Here is a 22,306-nt window from a genome sequence, read left to right on the forward strand (position 1 = left end):
TCTAAATGGTTCCAGAACCTATTTTGGAAAGAAAAGGTTGTGGAACATTTGAGGACCCAATTAATCCATTTCTATAAACGTATGCTAAGGAAATTATCCAAAATATGAAGAATTGTATATGGTAAGGTTGTTCATCACAACATTGTTTATTATGAAACAACACAGAAATAATGGAAATGTTCAACAGTAAAGGAACTTTAAGAAAAGTATGGTAGTCAATAGAATGTCACCTAGCCAATAACAACGATAGATGTGGATGCTGTGATAATGAGAAAAAATCATGGTGTATTTTAATTGAAAAAACTGGATTAAAATTTCTTTTTACAATGATTACAGCTATGTAAAGAAATCCACAGAAACAAAGGAAATATACCAAAATGTTAACATTAGTTATAACAGGGTTATGGCATTATGAACATTTTGTTTTTCCTTTTCTATATTTTCTACTTCTTTCCCCTCCCTGCTTACCTGCCACATAGAAAATATAATATATGGGATTGAGTTAGGAGCTTGCTTTTCTAGAGAGTGGCTGAGGTGTAGAAAACGTAAGCCTACGAATATACTGGGTTCACTTGACCAAATGATGCAATCTAAAGATTGCACAAAGTCCTGGGGTGCCACATTGCCATCTTCAGGGTGCAATTCTTCATCCACAGACTCTGAACATGGCCCTGTCTGTGTGTGGTGGTGGTGAGGGGGTGGGTCTGATGTCTACCTGATGTCTGTCTCCCGCACGATCCTACGTGATTTAGAGGTTTTAGCAGCGGATCAGCCAATGCTATCCAACTTCAACATCCAGAAGGGCAGAGAGAAGGGCTAAGGATGTTTGAAATAATCCCAGGAAGTCTCTTTCTAAGAGATTCCCCCAGAGACCAGCTCATTTCTGGGCAGGGGGTTGGGACTGGCCAAGAAGTCAGGATTCCCTTGGGAATTGGTGGTTGGTTAGCTCAGTGGCCTTTGTCTTTGGTGGGCTTTGTTCCTTTCTTTGAAGAGTCCCCCCCGCTTAACCTCAGGATGTTTTATGCAACATGGAATTACGTGATATAATTAGCGAGTTGGTAGATCCCACTGAGCAAAGCCATTTGCTCCTTTAAAGAAGCGTCCCTGGGAAGTTCTCTACTGATTGTGAGCCAAGAGTGCTGTTTTGCGTAATTATTGAGACACACTCAGAAGGGGTATGTACAGTGGTTAAGAACATAATCTTAGAGTCTGACGGTTCTGGATTTAAATCCTGAGTAGCTATTTAGCCTTGGGAAAGTTACTTAGCTTTTCACACCCTCAGTTTCCCCATCTGCAAATTGAGAATAATACTCTGTAACTCATAAAGTCATTTAAAACATTAAATGTTAAAGCATATGTAAAGAGCTTAGTATAGTGGCAAGCAGTCAATAATGGTAGCTAATTACTATTATTAGCTGCTGTTAACTGTAGCTATTTGTATTTCAAAATACTGCTCTAGGGCTTCCCTGGTGGCGCAGTGGTTGAGAATCTGCCTGCCAATGCAGGGGACATGGGTTCGAGCCCTGGTCTGGGAAGATCCCACATGCCGCGGAGCAACTAGGCCCGTGAGCCACAACTACTGAGCCTGCGCGTCTGGAGCCTGTGCTCCGCAACAAGAGAGGCTGCGATAGTGAGAGACCCGCGCACCGCGATGAAGAGTGGCCCCCGCTTGCCGCAACTAGAGAAAGCCCTTGCACAGAAACGAAGACCCAACACAGCCAAAAATAAATAAATAAATAAATAAAAGTAAATAAAAATAAAGGAATTCCTTTAAAAAAAAATACTGCTCTATTTTAAATGTGTGTGTTTCTTTACATTTTTCCTGAAGTCTGTAAAAAGGTTTCATTAATTAATAGCATCCCAATTAGGAAAGCACTGCTCTAGTTTACAGATAAGCCAGCCAGGGAATCAGTTATAATTTACCCTGAATTGTTGAATTTTGTAGCTCTTCAGATCCAACAGTTTTGTTGGTAGTATCCTCATTTCGATAATCCAGCCTCAAAGAATTCCATCCAGTTAGTGAGGCAAGTTATTCCTTTCCTGAAACCACACGGGTCCCTCTAAACTGAGTTTCTGCTCTTCCTCTATTTGATTTCTTAGAATAGTTTCTGAAGATTTTAACCACAACTGAATCAAAACTAACCAGCCTGTAATTTCCTGGTATGTCCCTATGGCCTTTCTTTTAAAACAAAACACACATACAAAATGGCATTACATTGGCTGGTTTCCAGTGTTTCGGGGTTTTAACTGGAGTAAGCTGGAAAACGTCTGTGAAATTTACCCTAATTTCTCTTTGTCGGTCCTTTGGAGCAGGCTCTGGGTTGTTTGGGCTTCATCATGATATCTGATCAAATTTAGGTGCTTTTAATTTTGAGATGTTTTAAGAAAAGTTTACCAATACCATCTGTCCATATTCTTTACTGCCTGTCTTCCATCTATTCAATTCTAGGACATTGAAAAATAAGGCAACTTGTACTAAGTAGATAAGCCAGAAAGAGAAAGAACTGTTCTGCTTTTATATAAAAGATATGCTAAAAATATCCAAGAAAATATGGACTGGTTATTTGAATTCACAAATTAAAAGCACAGTTAGAATATATTTGGATCTTTTCCTAAAACCTATCCAAATGTTCTGAACTCAACTCAGAGGCACAGACTAGATTTAGTTTGGCTGATTATTTAAATGGGTTAACTTTGCTTGTATTATAGCCATTTTTAATTTTTTGATGATTAAATGTTTTCTTTTAGCTGAATTCTCAATATATTTTAAATATTTTGATTCACAATGAAGTGTTTTGGTTTTAAAAAATGTTTATAATTAATATATAACGTAAAAGTTGGAGTTAAAAAGAAGTAAAAATGTGAAAAATACTGTAATATTCAGATAATGACTAAATTAAAACATGGTCAGAATAGAAACCAAGCAGTTTATTTTAAAGTTATAATGAACCTTACAAAAATATATGTGCCCAATACATTGTTTCTCTAAATGTTTGTTAAGTTAATGAATTAACAACAAATTGATAATGATATAACTAAAAATGCAGAATAAATGTTGAGATAATGATGTGCACAAGGAAAACTTATTTCTAAACAAAACACTCTCTCATTCAGATTTTAAGATATAATAAAATCTAATTCGGGATTAATTATATGAAAGAATCATATTCAGAAGTTCTGAAATGCTGAAATACATTTCGAGAAATAAAGTGTATTTTCTTCACTATATGTATATTTGGAAGTAATCCACAAGATGCTTCTGAATATATAAAAGTTTTGAAATATATTCAACTTATTACAATTAGAGGCAGGGATTTGCCTCTCAGAAATTTATATGCTAAAGGCTTCTAAACTGTACTTCTAAGAAATATCTTCCTTGTGTTATTTTTTATAATATTAATTATCCAGCAAACTTTCTTCATGGACAAAGCAAATGCAATGTTAAGCATAGCCCGGACTAAAGTGTTATAAATTATTAAAATTAGTGGAATCTAAAATAATGATATTTTCACTGTATCTGGCTATTGTAACTATATTCTTAAGAAAAGTTTTGATGGTTAAAACAGAATCAAATATGTAGTATACATTACATTTTTTTCCATTGGGTTAAAAGGACAAGGACGTACTCATATTAGTAGCTTTTGTCCTCACCGTCACCCTAGTATTTTCTGTAATTACTGCTATGGATGTTTTTCAAGCATTCATTTTTAAAAATTCAATTCCAAAAATTCAACAGAGAAGATACAAAACACTCTGGGTTGTACAGATGTAGACATATAACTAGTATTTGAGAGAAAGCAACCACATATATCTCATGTTGATGTTAAAAAGCCGAAGAGACAGTCACTCCCTGTGCAGGAATCTCAGAATCTCACCCGGGGTTCAGAAAGAGGAAGAAATTGGGTAAAGTCCTCTTTCCTTTTTTTCCATTTTCTAAACCACAGCGTGGTGTCAGTTTTACATACTTTATACTTATTTTGCTTTCTGCTAAACTCCCTGGCTGAGAAGCATTAACCTCCGTTGTTCCAAATGACCTGCTGGGCAGTGTTGTTGAAATGAACACAGATTATATCATCCCTCCAACAACTCCCTTAGTCTTGCCTTTACCGAGAATATTTTTCTGGAGAGTTCTCCCTTCCAATCAGTTTTCATCAATTTATTTAGTACTGACTCGTGTGGTTGCAACTCAGAGATTTGGGGCTGGTGTTTTGGGAACCCAATCTAATGAAGACATCAAATTAGATTATGTAATTGCTGGCTCTTAATTGCTCAAAGAGTCCTCTTATGCATCTATTACTTTTTTATTTTTATAAATCTAAAATTCAACTCCCAATTCCTTAAGACTCTTGAATTTTCAACAAATAAAGATTATTTCCGTATCTTCAGCATCTCATAACTGTATTATATTGTTCACATTTCAAAAAAAAATGCTGAGCAAAATAACAGTGCAGAAATATCTTTATACTGTTAGTTTTAAAAACGTTTCCTCGGTTGCCAGGATATTCCATTTATTGTTACTTAAAATTTGTTAACTGAAATCTAAAACCTACTCCTATTACAAACAATTACCGACTTAAAGCAGGTGGCAAACAAAGAAATTGACACTCTTAATGTGTTATGTATATTTGTAGGTGCTGTGGGAAAGCACAAAGCAAACACAAGGTGCAAGAATTTTTGCAGGACTCACAGTCTACTTTTTGTAATTCAGATTCCCATGTGACATTTGAATTTTAAAAAGACAAGAAAAGATCTTTCTATACTAGTTTCAAATTTTCCAATTTTTCTTCTGCCAAGTCTTAACGTCCCTGAGTATTTTTTAAGGTATGAATCTCCTGTATACGTTGGAAAGAGCTTCATATAGATGGAAAACTATACCATCAACTATTTTCAAATAAGTAGAATTTTTCTGGGGACAATATACACCACCCTAGTAAGATGCTAAATGCGGAATCTCTTTGAAAAACATAAAGCCCTATATTACAAATTTAAGGTGGCATTATTATTTTTTTCTACAGTTACCCTGTCAAGAGTTCAATTCAAATAGGAAAGCCAGATTTGGGGGGTTCTTACAAAGGGGAAGTAGGTATTATTGGAACATGTTCACTTTTCTCTTTCTTCTTCCATGACTTGGTTTTGCCTCTCCCACTTAGAGGCATAAAGAAACAATTTACTTATAAATCCGTTTCATACATACACACGCACACATACACATTACACATGTACATACAGAAGCATTTGGCTTTCCAAAAATATTTCAGCATGATTTGGAAAATAAGAAAAACATCTCTCATTTTGACTAAGGTTAAATAGTAAATGGACTTGAAACTGGCATCACTTTGCTAAAACTATTTTAAAATATTTTTTCAGATGAAAAATACAAATCTTTGATGGGGAGGGTGGGAGGGAGGGAGATGCAAGAGGGAAGAGATATGGGAACATATTGTATATGTATAACTGATTAACTTTGTTATAAAGCAGAAGCTAACACACCATTGTAAGGCAATTATACTTCAATAAAGATGTTTAAAAAAAAAAAATACAAATCTTTGGAAAACACACAGATTGATTTCCATAGGCAAATTAAACGAAAAATCTACACATGAAGAAATAAGCAGGTATATAATATAGGAGTAGAAGTAATGGAGCGCTGCTGAAATATTTAGATTATTAGGAAGGTGCAGATGTAGCCCATTATTTTAATAGGTACTCCTATTGAATATCATGTAAAATATTTAAAATAGTTAGACCCTAACTTTGTGGGGTTTTCTCACCTTTTTATATTTACTTCTCCTGACTCTGTGTCTCTCCTTTGGTCCCCTAATTTGTTCCTAACATATAAATAGACTACCATAAAAACAACCTCAGCCACATGCCCTGGGATACTGTCACATTTCTGCATAGGAGCACTTATTTTTAATGGGTTTGTCTTTGAGAAAATGTAATTCCTCCAACAGCTCTTTGGATAGGCTTTTCCCTAAAAAGTTGAGGCAACAGTTAAATGTGCTAGGTAACACATCGTGGCAGGCTTACGGAGAGAGGAAGTGCCCCAGAGAACCTGGCTGCAGTTCACTCACTCCTTGCCGTCTTTAGAAAACCCACCATCGCCCTCCCAGTACCTTCTTCTCGTTTTCCCGTCGCTGTTGGTCCTTCAATTTAACCTGGAGAAGCTGAAATTTCAAGAGTTTCCCTATCAGTGGTAAGGTGAATTTCTCTCCGCTGTCCATAATTGCTTTTGCTGCCGTTAAAACCTATGAAGAAACACAATTATTAGGAAAGTGGCATTTTATAACCTTTGGCATGTCTGCCAGTGATGAAAAGATGAAATGGTATTTTGAGTTTTGTAATATTTGTCTTGCCGCAAAGGTGCCTCATTGCGGGCCAAAAAAATTAGGGGAAAATGCCCCAATGCCATAAAGAGAGGCATTTACCCTCTACTCTAAGTAGATTGGGTTGTCTGAAAATGAACTTTTTCCAATAAGTGCTTCCCATGATGGTGCTAGACTCAGACTCCCAAACATGGGTGGAGGAAAGACAGGTGGAGCTCTGTGTTAGGATGACCGGTAGGTCAGTTTCATGCTACAGAAAGTCTGTTGTTTGGCACAGCCAATAGTCCAAACTGTCAAACCCTGACTTCTTAGGACGCTATAAATTAAATAGGGTTTTATAAAAATGGAAATGGCTATGTTAGCAGTCTTTCATTTCTTGGTGACCAAATTCACATGAAAGATAAAAGCTGTTTGACACAGAGGTGCCCTGCGAACGCTGCTCCCCCACCCCCTTGCAATTTAAGGTTGATCCTGTTGGTATGCAGCCTAATTGGGGTGAAATAAGGTTACTGAGTTTTCTTTGGGTGACGACAGCCACTAGGAACATACAGCTGTATTGTCCAGATGTGTGGCACTGACAGCCTGTTTTATAACTGCATTTTTTACAGCTTGTTTCCTCTGAATTTCACACAACTTCTCTAACATCTGGGCCCTTTTCCTTGGAGCCCTAGAACCACTTTATTTACTGCAAAAAAATAAAAAATAAAATCATGTAAAATATACCGTAAGAAGTTGTTATGTATTTCTCTTTCTTCATGTTGTCTCCCTAATAAAGTTCACCTCGGCCAGAAGCACTGTCACAAAAGTAATCTAGTCAAACTGTTTTTCGACTTTTGTTTTCAAGCAAGCATCAGATTTATTTATAGCCTCGGGATGAATTAGGTGTTACTAAAATGTCCTGACATGTTGCTTTTCTCCCCCCTTGGTGCAATTACTCCTCCGGGCGCATATGGTGTCAATTTCACAGCCTCAGTCTCAGATAATGACGGCGCACACTGCATCTCATCCGGCTGCGTCTTGTCTGAGGTTCATACCAGCCCTTGGTCTAGGGCTTTCCTGACCAATCCGGTTCCTTATGACTTTTCACTTTGCCAAGGGAAATAGCTGAAAGAAAGGGAGATGGCTATTTTGCTTCTAACTGCAGATGGCCCTGTGGATTATCATATGCCAAAATGTAATCGGACCGCCTCGAGACCACATCGGGGTTTCCTGCATTGCAACGCAGGAGGGAAAAGCCAGGGAAAGGACTCCTTTAAAGCTGCCGTTTCCAAAAACCAAAGGAACAAACCAAATGTCAGAAAGCTTTGCATGTGTCTAAGCAAACACCCTCCATGAAACAGAGCTCTTTGCTTTTTATGGCAGTTCTGCTCCTGCTAACACGATTTAGGGAAAGGGACATGGTGGCTATGATTTCTGGGAGCTGGAAAACATAAGGGTACACCTGTAGAATCTCACCACTTAATGATGACCAGACTCAAGAGAGAAGGGAATCCTAAGGGGACGGACAGTCACACATAAAATGAAAGCTGTCCGATTGGATCCAGCCTCAAAGGGTAGGTGTATTTGGTTTGAAATGTTATTTTTCAATACCAGCTAAACAGTGTGTCGACTATCAGGCTTCTCTGTGACATCTGGTTCAAAATACACAGTTTTGAGTTTCGAAGCTCACAGCAGTCTAGTATGGGGCGTCTCCCTGTGATACAAATATAATGACAGCGTTGAAGGGAAGTCAACACTGGACTGGGTCTCTTTTCCTGATGACCTGTGAAAACAGAATATTTACCTATGTCTCGGGTGGTGTGGGTGAAGCCTGCCTGCCGTCACGGTGATGGATGGGATGTCTCTGGAGTTGTTTTCTATCCCTGTGTACCTATTAGGCTACGAATGTTACCTCACTGTGTTAAAATGTACTCAAAGCACAACAAAATGTCCCAAGAGAAAGGTGTTTTGCGGGCCATAAATGTTATTTCTGGTCAATCGAAAACTGTCCGTAGAGAGCTGGGTTTAAAACAAAAATCTGGCACAGCCTCAAAATAAGAATGATACCCTACTGTGAAATGGGGAGATTAGGAATAGCTGGGCACCCGTGATCTCATGGACACAGAGCCAGTAAGAGCAGTGGCGGGGCGAGCCCGGAGGACGCTCCCTCCTCCCTGAGCAGCCCAGGGCGGCCCAGTCGGAGGCAGACTCAGTGCCGATGCCCACAGTCCCGGAGAAGGGCACAGCGCTGCACGTGGCACTGTGGCAATGGCAGAAACCGGCACGCTTGTCTTTCTCAGAGGAGGTTGCTCGGAGGAGGTTTGACTGCCACGCATGCCATTTTCTCTCTGTGCTTCTCCCGAAGGGAATGGTAATGTGAATCCTTGGGATAATTAATGTAAATGAAAGTCTCTGCTGAAAAACATCTTAGACTGAAATTTTTTAATGGAATGTGGGTCATCTCCAGGAGAGGCAGAAAAAGAAAAATGTTTATAAGTGAATTTCTACTGAAAAGTCTTTCTTCTCACACCCCCTAGTTCACACTTCCAGCCAGTCAACAGCCAGTAGTTTGGGCTCAGATGAAAAACAAATCCTTAGAGGGCCTTTGTTTGAAGGATATGTCTTTGAGGGAAGAAAAATCATCTGCAGAAGACACAGATTTTAAGAGGTAGTGCAGCTTCTCACGTGACATTCCAGAAAGGCTTCCCTTCCCTTGCCTTACTCGTATTAACTGAGATAATAATCAAATCTTCAACCTTCCAGCATTGTAAGGGTTACTTGTCCAGTATCTAGTCCATGTGTGTGTGTCTCTGTGTGTGTCTGTGTATCTGTACATCTCTGTGTGTGTCTGTGTATCTGTACATCTCTGTGTGTCTGTGTGTATCTATGTGTCTGTGTATCTTTACATCTCTGTGTGTGTCTGTGTATCTGTACATCTCTGTGTGTCTGTGTGTATCTATGTGTCTGTGTATCTGTGTGTCTGTGTGTCTGTGTATCTGTGTGTCTGTGTGTCTGTGTATCTGTATGTCTCTGTGTGTCTGTCTGTGCATCTGTGTGTCTCTGTGTGTGTCTGTGTGCCTGTGTGCTGGGGAGGCAAGCCGACAAGGGCAGTAGGTCTTGGGAGGATGAGGGATACAAGAGAAAAAGGGAGCTGTGAGCTGATCAGGGTTGAGGAGTAATTAGACAAACCCCAAAGTTTCCAGAACTAGGCAGAAAAACAGCCCTAAGTGGGTTAAAACCTGGGTACTCAACAAGCCAAAATACCAAATAAATGAGCCTGGCATGAGTCAGAAACTTAAAAAATACATCTTATGGGCAAATGAGACTTATTAAATGGAGAAAAACTGTTCCCAGACGAGGCCTGTACATGTCTCCTGGACCTACTCAGGCCAGGCCTCGGGGCCTGCCAGGGCTGGGGGACATCCAGGCCAAGCTACCCGAGGTGCTTAGTTCTGGGAAAGACTGGTGTAGGAGGAAATTTAGCATCTAAGAGTGCAGCTGAGGCAGGAAGACACGACTGTAAAGATCTTATTTTGAGGGTGGATGCCCTTTGTCTGTTCGGAAGTTTGTGATTCTGAGCACACTAAGAAATAAAAACATTTCTCTCTTTATCACTGACCTGATTCAAAGACTTATGTCATATTTACTATCTAATGATCTGATCCAACAAAAATACACCAAATGAACCAAATTCTTTCCTTGCCTGGGGATCAGGCCCACCCACAGACACTAATGCCCTCCCTTCCCCTCTTCCATCCTCCTCTCTGTGGATCCTCCCCACATTAGTAGTAAGCACGGCATCGGTTGGGACAAACACTTAGAACTCCTCCACAGATTCCCATGAAGACCAAATGTATGTGTGTGCACAAGTGCATGTATACATACAGACATATAAACACATATGCATACCTATATGTATGTGTATACATGATACATAAATAGATAGATGATAGATAGATAGATAGTTAGATAGTTAGATAGATAGATAGATAGGACTTCCATGAGGTCTGCAGGTCTGCTGCCTGGCTTCCCTGGTGTGCTTACAACGAGGCACAAGGAACAGCTTGAATCGTTGCTTAACCTGCTGCATGTTCAATCCAGGTGAGTTCTGAGGAAGGGTAAAGATTTTGGATCTGCATTTCTCTTGCCTGGAACAAACCAGGGAAAAGAGGTGGTGGAGGAGAGGGAAAGGTGTGGTTATGTGGGGCAGAGAAGGGAAGGATGATGGGAGAGGGATGGGATGAGGAAAGGCTTTTCCTCCAGGAACTCCAAATATAGTCACCATTTTTCCTAAAAGTCTTTTGGTTTCAGGGCCCTCCTTGAGGGTCCATGGTATTTGTTACAGTAGCTGTAACAATGCATAAGATATGATTTCACATTTAACCCATTATTCTTGGGTCAATGACTTAGGATTGGTTTGGATATGTAAAGACCTCAGCAAATAGGAACAGAATCCATAAACTTGGCTCAGTCCGAACTAGCCTAGGGCTGAGCAAACAGGTTTTTGACATGCAGATCTAATTCGCTTTGTTTCTTTCTTTGTTCATTCATTCATTTGGTACCACATTCTTTTGTTTCTCTCATTTCCTTAATATATGACCAAGTGCAATAGTTCCTCATCATGGTAAAAAGTGCAAGCAGTACCAGAAGGAAGTACAATGAAAAGAAAATGCTTCCCCAATCTCCTGCATTCCATTAACCAATTCTTGTGTATCCTTACGTAATTTCCTATGCATATATAGACATATATGTATATCTTTTTATATTTTAATACAAATAGTATCACACTTTCATATTGTCAAGTGGTTTGTGTTTTTACATCCAAAGTTATCTAGGACACCTCTGTATGAGAGAAGAGACCATTTATTACTCATAGCCCAAAGGTAGCTGTGTATGTGTTTATGTGTCTTCATGTATAAATAGTCTTTGCATAAATGTAATTATGACTGTTAATAGAATTCAGGCCAATCTCAAGGTAAAAATCAGTCTTACTCACTGACTGAGTAAGTGAGTAAGTACATTATATTTGGGTTTCTTGAAATTATATTCTAAAACTAAGAATTAAAGTATGCCCAAATAAATATGTTTTTTAAAAAAAGTTATCTAGGACAGCTTTCTGTGCTGACACGTATTGTTTACACATGTATTTTTAAATTATTGGCATAACCTCCTATTGTATGGGTGTTTGGTCATTTATTTATAACCAGTTTCCTATTGATGGACATTTAGGTAATTTCAGGGTTTTTTCCTACTAAGTGCATGTGTATTTTAAATATTTATTGATACTTCCAAATTGACATTTGAAAAGTTAGCAGCATTTTTATTTCCACCACCACTATACGAAAGGGTCTGTTTCCCCACCGCCCGCATTAACGCTGGATATTCTCCAACTTTTCTTTGTCTATATCACTGCTGACAGATCTTCCTGTGATCATGGAAGTGTTCTTTACCTGTACCGTACGAAAGAGTAGCCACCAGCCACTCGTGGTTATTGAGCACTTGAATATTGCTAGTGTGACTGAGGAACTGAAGTTTTAATTTTATTTTTTAATGGATTAAATTAAAACATAAATAGCCACATGTAACTAGTGGCTCCTGTTTTGGTCAGAACATGTCTGTGTGATAGTGAAAAGTGATTCAGTTTTATATATATATACATACATATATATATATATATATATATATATATATAACTGAATCACTCTGCTGTACACCTGAAACTAACACAATACTGTAAATCAACTATACTTCAATATATAAAATAAAATAATGTTTGTTTAATCATCCTATCACTTTGTCCCTTAGATTTTATGCCAAAACTGAAAGGAAAGATATCCTATTTGGCACCATCCTTGGCAAAGTTTATTAATGTAGGAAATGCTTACCTGCCTTATAAAATAGTAATGGTGCACTCAGATATTACACAGTGAAACGTAATGGAAATCTGTGACTTCCAGGCTAAGACATTTTTTCCTGGTCATTTAAGAAATGTGCCCTTGTATAGGTGAGGATAAGCAGGGCTGGTCCAAGGCAAAATTCAGGAAGATACAGAGCACCTTTTTGCTTTCTAAATCCCTCCTGCTGCTAAAATAGAAAAGATTTAACTTGGTAACTCACTTTGAATGAATTTTACTCATACCAGTGAGTAAGCTGTATTATAAAATTTTATCCCTTATTTATAGAATGAAAGGGACTAGCAACTGATGATAGAATTTCAAGCAATAAGTCACAGATGTGGCATTTGAGAACTTAGGACGGGAGGTAGCTATTCTCTCTAACCTGAAAGCTTGCAATGCCTAAGGCTGGCTCTGAAGATAAATATGGTTTCACCTTTGTGGCACTGGGAGGCTGCAGTGTGACAGCAGTCTTGCGGCCATGACTAGTTTCCCATGCATCCAACTCCAAGTTCACTGCCTGAAGTTGCTCTTATACACCAGGGCTAGGTCATTCTGAGGAAGGGCTCTGAAGGGAAAATGGAAATACCCTTCAGATTACTGTCAGAGGAGAAGCATCAGAGAGGGTGAGTGGGTAGGTGGGGCAGAAAACGGGTGAGACAGCAGCTCTGTATTGTGAGGGAGGAGTAAAGGCAAAGGAAACTGCTCTGGGGGGTAAGACCAGGGACTTGTCTGTGTGTGATTGTGTCCAAGTGTGTGTGGCTATGTGGTGTGTGACTGTGTGTGACCACGAGACTGTGCACAGACTCATGGGTCTGTGTACATGCATGTGCCTGTGTGTGCATGTCTGCACAAGAGTATGTGTGTTTTGGTAGCTGCCTTTGGGGATGATTAAGATTATTAAAAGATACTCAGTTTCTCAAAACATTGGCAAAACTGAGATTGTAGATACTGAAGAATTAATAAAAAGAGAAGAATACTAACATCTTTGATTGACACCTTAAAAGTAATACTGCTGTTTACCATTTTTAGCTAATTATTCTGCAGAACACAAGTGCTTATGTTTATCATTAAACACATGTCAGATTAAATATGTATAATCTATTCATCAAACTGTAACTATATATGCCATCTTCAAAGTTTGTTGCTTATGCATTCTGCTTTTGTCTTATATATGCTATATCTGCTTATAAAATGACAAAGTCAGAGGAAGTATTGCCCCAGAGTGTGTGTGTGTGTGTGTGTGTGTGTATGTACGAGTGTGTTTTTCACAAAATTTTCAATGTTTAGAGTGAAGGGCTGCTTTAGATGGGACTGATTCTGCATATTTGATGAAAAGGATGGATGAGCAGGTGATTTCAAGTGACTGAAAAGTGACATATGGAGATGCCCTCATAGGAAAAGATTCCTGTTGGGAATTTTAGGTCCTCTGGTACAAGGGATGATGAACCAGCTGCTGAAGCCATAACTACTCACGGGCAGCGTAAAGCAGAAGCACAGGCTGCGTCTGTATTCCAGTCTTCTCAAATACCACTGGGTGGCCTTGGGAAAGTTACTCAACTCCTTTAAACTTCAGCTTTTTAAGCTACAGCAGGGTTTCTCAACAGTGGCACTATTGACATTTTGAGCCAGCTAATTCTTTATTGCAGGAGGTTTTTGCATGCACTAGAGGATGCTTTTAGCACATCCCTGGCTACCCCACTGTGACAACCAAAGGTGTCTCCAGACATTGTCAAATATCCCTGGGGGACAAAACTGTCCCTGGTTGAGAACCACTGATGTACAGAAAGAGAATATGAAGAGTGCTGATCTCACAAGACTGTATCGAGCACCGCATGAAGAAACACATAAAAAGACTTAGCATGGAATGGTCTATGCACAGTAAACCCTCACTAAAGTGAGCTCTTACTGTTGTTATGCTTACATCCAGGGCAGGATTGGAATTCTTGAAGACCTTTCAGCTCAGGCTGGGGGAAAGACAAAAGTAATGGAGAGATGTGCATTTGGGCGGGCAGAAGGGGAACCTTAATTTATTATCAGCTGGTGGTAACCTGGTTGCTTTCATTTAACCCTTTCTCTGCTCTGACAAGGACAGATCAAGATGCATTTAGGGAAAGCAGAGATAAAAAGAAAAGGTGTAAAACAGATTCCGTCATGGTGCAGTGTATTCTGGGAGGGGGAGAGGAGGAAGTCTGTTATTCTTTTTGTTTTAAAGGAATTCCTTTATTTTTATTATTTATTTATTTTTAGCTGTGTTGGGTCTTCATTTCTGTGCGAGGGCTTTCTCTAGTTGCGGCAAGCGGGGCCACCTCTTCATCGCGGTGCGTGGGCCTCTCACTATCGCGGCCTCTCTTGTTGCAGAGCACAGGCTCCAGATGCGCAGGCTCAGTAGTTGTGGCTCACAGGCCCAGTTGCTCCGCGGCACGTGGGATCTTCCCAGACCAGGGCTCGAACCCATGTCCCCTGCATTGGCAGGCAGATTCTCAACCACTGCGCCACCAGGGAAGCCCTGTTATTCTTAATTTCTTCTAAAATGAGACAGAGTAATGATCTGAGTGTTCTGCAACTCCTCAGCGTCCCTTCCTGTTCCCTCCACTCTCTTCCCTCCTTCATTCCTCCTGCATTTACTGGGTGCCAACTACATTGCAGTCATTGCATTGCTTGATCCTTTATGTGTCTAGTCTATCCAGTTCACATTCTTTAAGTAATGAATAATTTCCAATGAGGCATAATTGGAAAAACAGCTGGAAGGAGCAGGGTAGCAGTGAGAGAAGGCAATGGAGAGAGACAAGAGGAAAGAAAAAGAATAGGAATGACTGAAACATATTTTCTCACTTTGAGCAGAGGAAAAGAAAATAATCAAGCAATATGAAGCTGTCCCTACATCAATTTCAAGGTGACAGAAGATCTGGGTTCCATGTAGGTCATCCTGTCTGTCGAACGCAAATGGAACGTTATGAAAGGGCTCAGACAACAGCTTGGTGAGAAGTTCATAATGATGATAAATATCCATAGCAGGTGACTCCTGGATCATTTTCAGCTGTCCATAATTAAACTGGTATCCATCTCTCGACAATGTCAGGGCTGTGAAATAATTCCAGTCATTGGACCCCTTACATCTGGGCTGAAATGAAATAATATTTGGCAGTAACAAGGAGTCACTGAAACTAAATAAACAACCCCTTTCAAGACTATATAAAAGTCGGTAACATAATAACATTTGACAGGGATTAAGACCTCTTTGGGGCCATAAGGAAGTTTCAGAAGCAGCAATAACAAATACGTAGAAGGTAGAACAGATCTATGCTTTAACAGACATGTATAATTTGAAATGTGATGAATTTCCCAAGGGAGAGGTACATTTTGAACATCTAGTATGCTCATGTCAAAAAGCACAGGACTTATCTTAGAAACGTTTGTTGGACTTACTCTTCCAAAGAAGGAAAAAGCAAAAACTTTCCTTTTTTTTTAATTTAAATTTATTTATTTTTTATTTATTTATTTTTGGCTGCATTGGGCCTTTGTTGCTGCGCGTGGGCTTTCTCTAGTTGCGGCGAGCGGGGGCTACTCTTTGTTGCGGTGCACGGGCTTCTCATTGCCGTGGCTTCTCTTGTTGCGGAGCACGGGCTCTAGATGCACGGGCCTCAGTACTTGTGGCTGTCAGGCTCAGTAGTTGTGGCTCATGGGCTCTAGAGCGCAGGCTCAGTAGTTGTGGCACACAGGCTTAGTTGCTCCATGGAATGCGGGATCTTCCCGGACCAGGGATCGAACCCATGTCCCCTGCACTGGCAGGCGGATTCTTAACCACTGCGCCAACAGGGAAGTCCCTAAACCTTTCCTTTTTTAAGTAGCATTTGGGTTTTTGTATACCCACAAAATAAAGGCACATGAAGCTGAATGTGATAATATGGGGAAGGATGATATAGAAAGTTCAGATATATATTAGCTTTAGGTGTATATTAGTAGCATATGATTCTATTATCATGGTAATCCTTTTTTTATTTTAGATCAAGCTCTTTTCCTCAGTCCCAAGATGCCCCCACCCCTCTGAAGTCATTCTTGGTTCTTTCAGCTTGTCATGAAAGCTACAACTGAACAACCTTATGATTTTTGAAACTTCCCTAAGGGAGTTGGCTCTCTTGTTTTGGAATTATTTGTGTGCAGGGTTTGTAATCTCTAGGAGCTTGGAAGAGCTGATCCTGATCTGATTCATCTGTCTCCAACCCCGCATAGAATCGATGCACATGTCATTCAATAAATTTAAAATGGCTTTTGGAGTTATTTCTTGTTTGACTTGACGTTGGGTGTTTTCCAATATTCATAGCTACCATCACAAAGGTCTAGGAGTAGACTGCAAGTAGCAGTAGGTTCTCAGGCTAAATAAGTAACACATAAGCAGCTACATAGCACACACTGTGCCAGATAAGGACTGTTCCAACAGTGGCACTAAAATAATCTAAGGATTGCACTTTAGATAGTCTACCTCATTTAACTTTCACCTTCCCTCCGAGGTGGGGACTCATCACCCCATTTTATAGATAAAGAAACTGAGGCCTGGTGATCACAAGTAAGTAGTAGCTGTGGGATCTGAACTCAGGCCACCTAGTTCCAAGGTCTTACTCCTCATCACCATATTCGGTGGCCTCACAGAAGCCTTTTCACCCCTGAAATGGAGCTACCGGGCTCCCACCTAGTATCCCAGCCCCTCCCCAGTTTCTATACCCAGTCCCCATCTTAGCTGGAGGGATGTAGAGCTTTGTAGCTTTGTAGCTTTTTTTTTTTTATGTTTAAATACTCTTGACTCTCTTACTAGTTTTGTCTTTACCTGGTGCCTCCACTCTAGAGAGCTGTCCTTCTTTTTTTTCCTGAGACCTAGTGGGGATCTGAGACCCCTCAGATCCTAAAATAGCTCTGAAAGGTAGCAGAATGTGCCACTTTGGCATAAGGATTATTCTGAACTAAAGGCACTTGAAAAACGGCAGATGCAAGAAGGGCATTCTAATCTCCCTTTTTCTTCACGAAAACAGGAGATAAAAGCTTCCATATGAAAGATGCCCTCCCTGTACCAGAAGGAAATTAACATCATCGTCACTGAGGACCAGAAGTTGACACAGAGAATTCTATACATGAAGACCTTGCTAAAATAATTCTTAACTTCCTTTAGCCTCCTCACATAGTTTACCTACTTTTCCACACTGCCTCTCTCTGTTCAACCCAATATAAAGGTCCATAGTTCTTGCCATTTCTTTGGGAGTGGGGCTTCATTTCCTTACGAGGGCTCCTGTGTCAGGTAAAATGTATGCAAATTTGCATGCTTTTCTCCTGTCCATCTGTCCAACGTCAATTTAATTCTTGGACCCTGCCGAGAAGAAGCCTAAAAGGGTGAAGGTAAAAAGTTACCTCCCCTGTACGTCATCTGTCTCTCGTCCCCTGGCCTGAACTCATGTCTTAGAAACTTAGAAACTCAGGCTGGCATCCACCTTCCTTTCCTAGTCATCTTCTCCTTCGATCCTAGACCATTCCCCTAAAATCCTGCCTCAGTCTGAGTCCAGTGACTGATACCCTGCTAGTCACTGACTGGCCTAGATACCCGAGTACGGCTGGTCCCCGAACTTCCTGCACCCCAACACCAGACCACTAGGTGAGTCATTTGCCATTTAGTTGGATTCTACGTTCCACTTCCTAGACTGGAGGTTGCTGGGTGCCCCACCCACACCTTCCTTCCTTTCTGGGAGAATCTGACCCTTTTTAGGCATTCACGCCTCTCCCAATTGGCTTGTGTGCCTCTGGGGACTTGCAGCTCCAGGGGTGGACCCCTTTGCACTAGAAATAATCCTTACCTCCCTGGTCCAGGATTGGTTCCGGATGAGCTTGTGACCTAGTTCAGGCCAGTGGGCTGTGAGGAGTTGTCTCCTGGGGTTGCCGGATCCCATTTCCTCAGTCCTGACGCTTTCGGAAGAGGCTGCAGCCATCCCAACTCCATAGGAAGCTGGAGCCGCCACACAGATGGAGGAAGGGTCGCTCCTCACAGATGCAGGAAGTGGGGCTGGAGCCTGCGGGCTAAGCTGACCCCAAAACCTGTCTAGACTTCTAGTTACACAAGCCAGTACACTCCCTTTTGTTTAAGCCAGTTTTAATTTTTTTCTGGTGAATTTAGAAGTAAGGTGACCAAGCTGGTACCGATATGGTGAGATTCATGCCTTCAAACTAATAGGGACTTTTTTTAAAAACCAGTGATTATGTGTCTTTCAGGTCAGCAGCATCAGCATCACCTGGGAACTTGTTAGTTATGCGAATTCTTGGGCTCGGCCCAGACCTGTTGCATCTGAGGCTCTGGGGGTGGGCCCAGCAGTCTGTGGTTTAACAAGCCCTCAGGTGATCCTCATGTACTCGAGGTTTGAGAGCCACTGCTTTCTGGTTTCTTTGGTGGCCTTTCATACTAACGTACTTAACTCACATAGTATCAGCACCGCTGCGTCCCTTGTTCTTAGTAATGTGCATCTATATTGCTTAATTTTTTATATCTATCTTTCTAAAATATAGAGTCACCAAGCTGCTCATTTCAGAGGACAGCCTGGAGTGGGATTTCTGCTAATGTCCTGCTGGGCAAAGAATGTATTCAGTGTGTCAACTGTCTCCTCTTTCTCCCTCAAATCTCTACTCCTTTGCAATTATAAAAAAGGTGTAGTGTTTCTCTAGCTTGGTTGTGGACAGTATTCTTCAAGGCTATTGCTGCCTCCTAACTTTCAATCGATTCCAAACCTGTCCCCTAAAGAGGCTTGCTTTTTAAGTTTCCCGTGTCCTCTCCTAATCTCTTGGACTCATAGAGGAAGCATACAGGGTACTGATGTCTCCTGGCTGGCTACTGGGAGAGCCCTTTGTGCGCAGACGGGTGCTGCCTAGTTTCCCATAAGTGTTCCTCTGTGTGCCCTGTGGACCACCTGCCCCATAATCCCTGGGACCCTAGTTAAAGATACAGATTACCAGGGATCTACCCCCAGAACCACCAAATCAATCTCTGGAGGTGAGGTTCTAGGAGCATAAAGTTTCAACAAGCATTCTAGAGATTCTTAAATACCCTTGAGTTTAAGAACTGGGGCAAAGGTCATTTACATATTGACTCTAGGATGACTAACCGAGGGTTTTCCCAGGGCTTGGTACTTTCAGTGCTAAAACTGAAAGTCTCTGGCACCCAGGACAGTTGGTCACCCTAAGATAGCAAGTTCTCAAGGCGAACCATTCTGAGACTGTCAGAGCTAAGGCGATAGTGTCATTAGTCTGACTTTATACCTTGCTTTGCTTTCCCCAGTCTTTCTAGCCCATAGAACAGTTGTGTATTCCGGAAACTGAGAGTGATTGAAAGCACTCGATGGGTGTGGGGGGCCAAGAGTGGCAGGTGGGGGGACGGGGAGGGGAGAGAATTAGGGGAAACTTGACATTGAAGACGTAAGCAGGGGTGAGACCACCAGCTGCTCAAATAACGTACTACAGGAATTTGGATTTTATCTTGAAAGTGATAAGAAGACACAGTGCTTTAAGCAGGTAAGAGACATGATCAGATGTATAGAGGTCTCCTTCTGAGTCCTGGCGTTTCATTTATCTTCAGTGACTGATTTTATGCAGCAAAAACTCCAGGCTTTCTTAGATGTCTTGGTAACGCATGGCAAACCTCAAAACCCTTGAATGTGTATTTCAGGGCTTACACTCTGTACCCTCCGCCTCCAGCTTTGTTTGACTGTCATTTGCTCCTAGCGCTAGAGGCATGTATGTTGATCAGAAGTATTCTGATTTGCTCAGAGGCTATAGACAAAGAAGTGGGCAGGCAGGCAGTACCATCTGCCTTGAAGAGCAGGGGAATGAGCAAAGCATGAACATTCTCTGGCCCTTCTCAGATCACTGTTACTTTGGCAGAACTCAACAGATTGGAGAATGTAAATATCCTAAAGGCAAGGGCCTTCAATGGTACTTCTGTTTCTCCAGCTCTGGGAACAGTGCCTGGCACAAGTGCTCAAAAGTGAAAGAATGGATGGATGCATGAACACTGGGCAATGGAGAATGGGAGGAGGAGAATAAGTGGGGCCATTGTCCTGTTCTGGGTGGTGGCGAGGGGGAGCCAGAGTACAGATGGAGAGTTCACCTTTGGGGAGGATGGCCCCTCTCCCGGCCCCGTGAGCAGCACGTGGACACAGGTGTGGCTGCGTCTCTCCAAGTGCAGGCTTGGGAGTGCCGGGATGCTTGTTGAGAAGGTGTGTTCCTGGACTTTCCTGAAGACACCCCCGATCCCCATCACTGTGGCTGGGATCTCGCATAGGCATTTTTAAATGAGCTCTGCAGGTGATTTTGAGGCTTGCCACTTTGAGGACCACTGACACAAGAGGCAAGAAGAGGTTTAGCAGTCGGAAGGGCTCACACCAAAGGCCTTCCTGCAACAACCCTTCCCAGATTCCCCTGTCTGAGACAATTCTCCCTGGTCCCGCTCCCCGGCCCTTGTTCATATTTCCATCCAGTCCCCTCCTGCAGGTGCGCCTGTATTAGCAGCCTTGCATGTGTGTCCTTTACCTGCAGGGCACCTTGAGCTTGGTAGGGCCCCCACTGATGGCTTCTTCCTTTTTGTAACCCTCACAGCATCTAAAATCTGCTTTGAAATCAAAGCAAATATTCCTCATTCTGAGTTTAGACAACAGCGGGTCCCCTCCCATTATCACAAGAAATCCGAAAACAAACTTACATAATCATTTCACTTTCACGAATTCCGTAATCACAAAACACAGCTAATAAAAATATGATTATGAGGCTTCCCTGGTGGCACAGTGGTTGAGAATCTGCCTGCCAATGCAGGGGACACGGGTTCGAGCCCTGGTCTGGGAAGATCCCACATGCCGCGGAGCAACTAGGCCCGTGAGCCACAACTACTGAGCCTGCGCGTCTGGAGCCTGTGCTCCACAACAAGAGAGGCCGCGATAGTGAGAGGCCCGCGCACCGCGATGAAGAGTGGCCCCCACTTGCCGCAACTGGAGAGGGCCCTTGCGCAGAAACGAAGACCCAACACAGCCATAAATAAATAAATAAAAATTTAAAAATATATATGATTAAATGTTTAACCCTACAATTTTTGCTTATCAAATTGACTAAGATAAAAAATACAATGTTGAAGAGGGTGTGGTTAAATTGGAACTGTTAGAAGGAATGTAAATTGGCACAAATTATCTCGAATGCATTTTGACAATGTATGTCAAGAGTTTTACAAAGATGTATATACTTTGACTCAGTAATTACACTTCTTGAAATTTTTCATAAGGAAACAATCAGGGTCCTCACTATTGGTAAACAGTCTAAATTTAGCAAAAGGGGGAGTGGTTAAATGAATTATTGAATAGAGACATGCTTTCTATTATACAGACACTGTATATGGATTTAGAAAAAGGCTAATGTCATAATATATGAAAAGGATATGATAGAAAGTATATATAGTTCCTATTTTTTAAAAAGAAGCATTCATCTCTGAATGGTGGAATAGTCTACAGATACTTAAGCGCCTACTACTATATGGGCTATGCTCTTTCTACATTTCCCAAATTTTCTACAATTAACATGTACTGTATTGCTTTTTTAATAAAACAGCTAATAAATGAAATATACAATGTAAATGCTATACAGCAATGGACTGTTTTTAATAGTGCCACCCTTCCATCCTCCTGCAGAATTTTTCCTGCACGTTGATTCTAATATCTTCACCTCTCATATTACTTTCCAGCTCAGAATTCCTCAATGGATCCCATACCGAAAGGATAAAGTGTTCACTCCTTAGCAGGGCACACCAAGCCCTTTATGACCTAGTCTTGACACACTTGTCTGGCCTCGTTCCTAGCTGCTCCTTCTACTTTCCCTCCTATCCTTCAGGGATGCCCACTATTTGGAATTTCTTGGTTATGCTGTGCTGTCTATGTCTGCCTGATTTTGCCTGGGCTGATTCCTCTGCCTAGAATTCCCCCTCCTCCTTCCTTACTTCATAAATTCCCCATTCAGCTTTCTAGCCATTTTCCTAAAACCTTTCCCTCAAAACTTTAGAGAGATTTAGGCATTGCTCTGTGCATTCAATGTACCCTT

The 22,306-nt window shown here is 41.2% G+C and overlaps 1 protein-coding gene across 1 annotated transcript in view; it reads right to left on the reverse strand.

The window, feature by feature from the left end:
* Positions 1-22,306, reverse strand: part of SPAG17 (sperm associated antigen 17) — a 222,063-nt gene that overhangs the window by 159,907 nt on the left and 39,850 nt on the right. Inside the window, 1 exon segment of the mRNA XM_036865025.1 lies at positions 6,117-6,248. Coding sequence (XP_036720920.1) covers positions 6,117-6,248 — 132 coding nt within the window.

This window comes from Balaenoptera musculus, chromosome 1 (genome assembly GCF_009873245.2).
Source record: "Balaenoptera musculus isolate JJ_BM4_2016_0621 chromosome 1, mBalMus1.pri.v3, whole genome shotgun sequence".
Classification (NCBI taxonomy): Eukaryota; Metazoa; Chordata; class Mammalia; order Artiodactyla; family Balaenopteridae; genus Balaenoptera; species Balaenoptera musculus.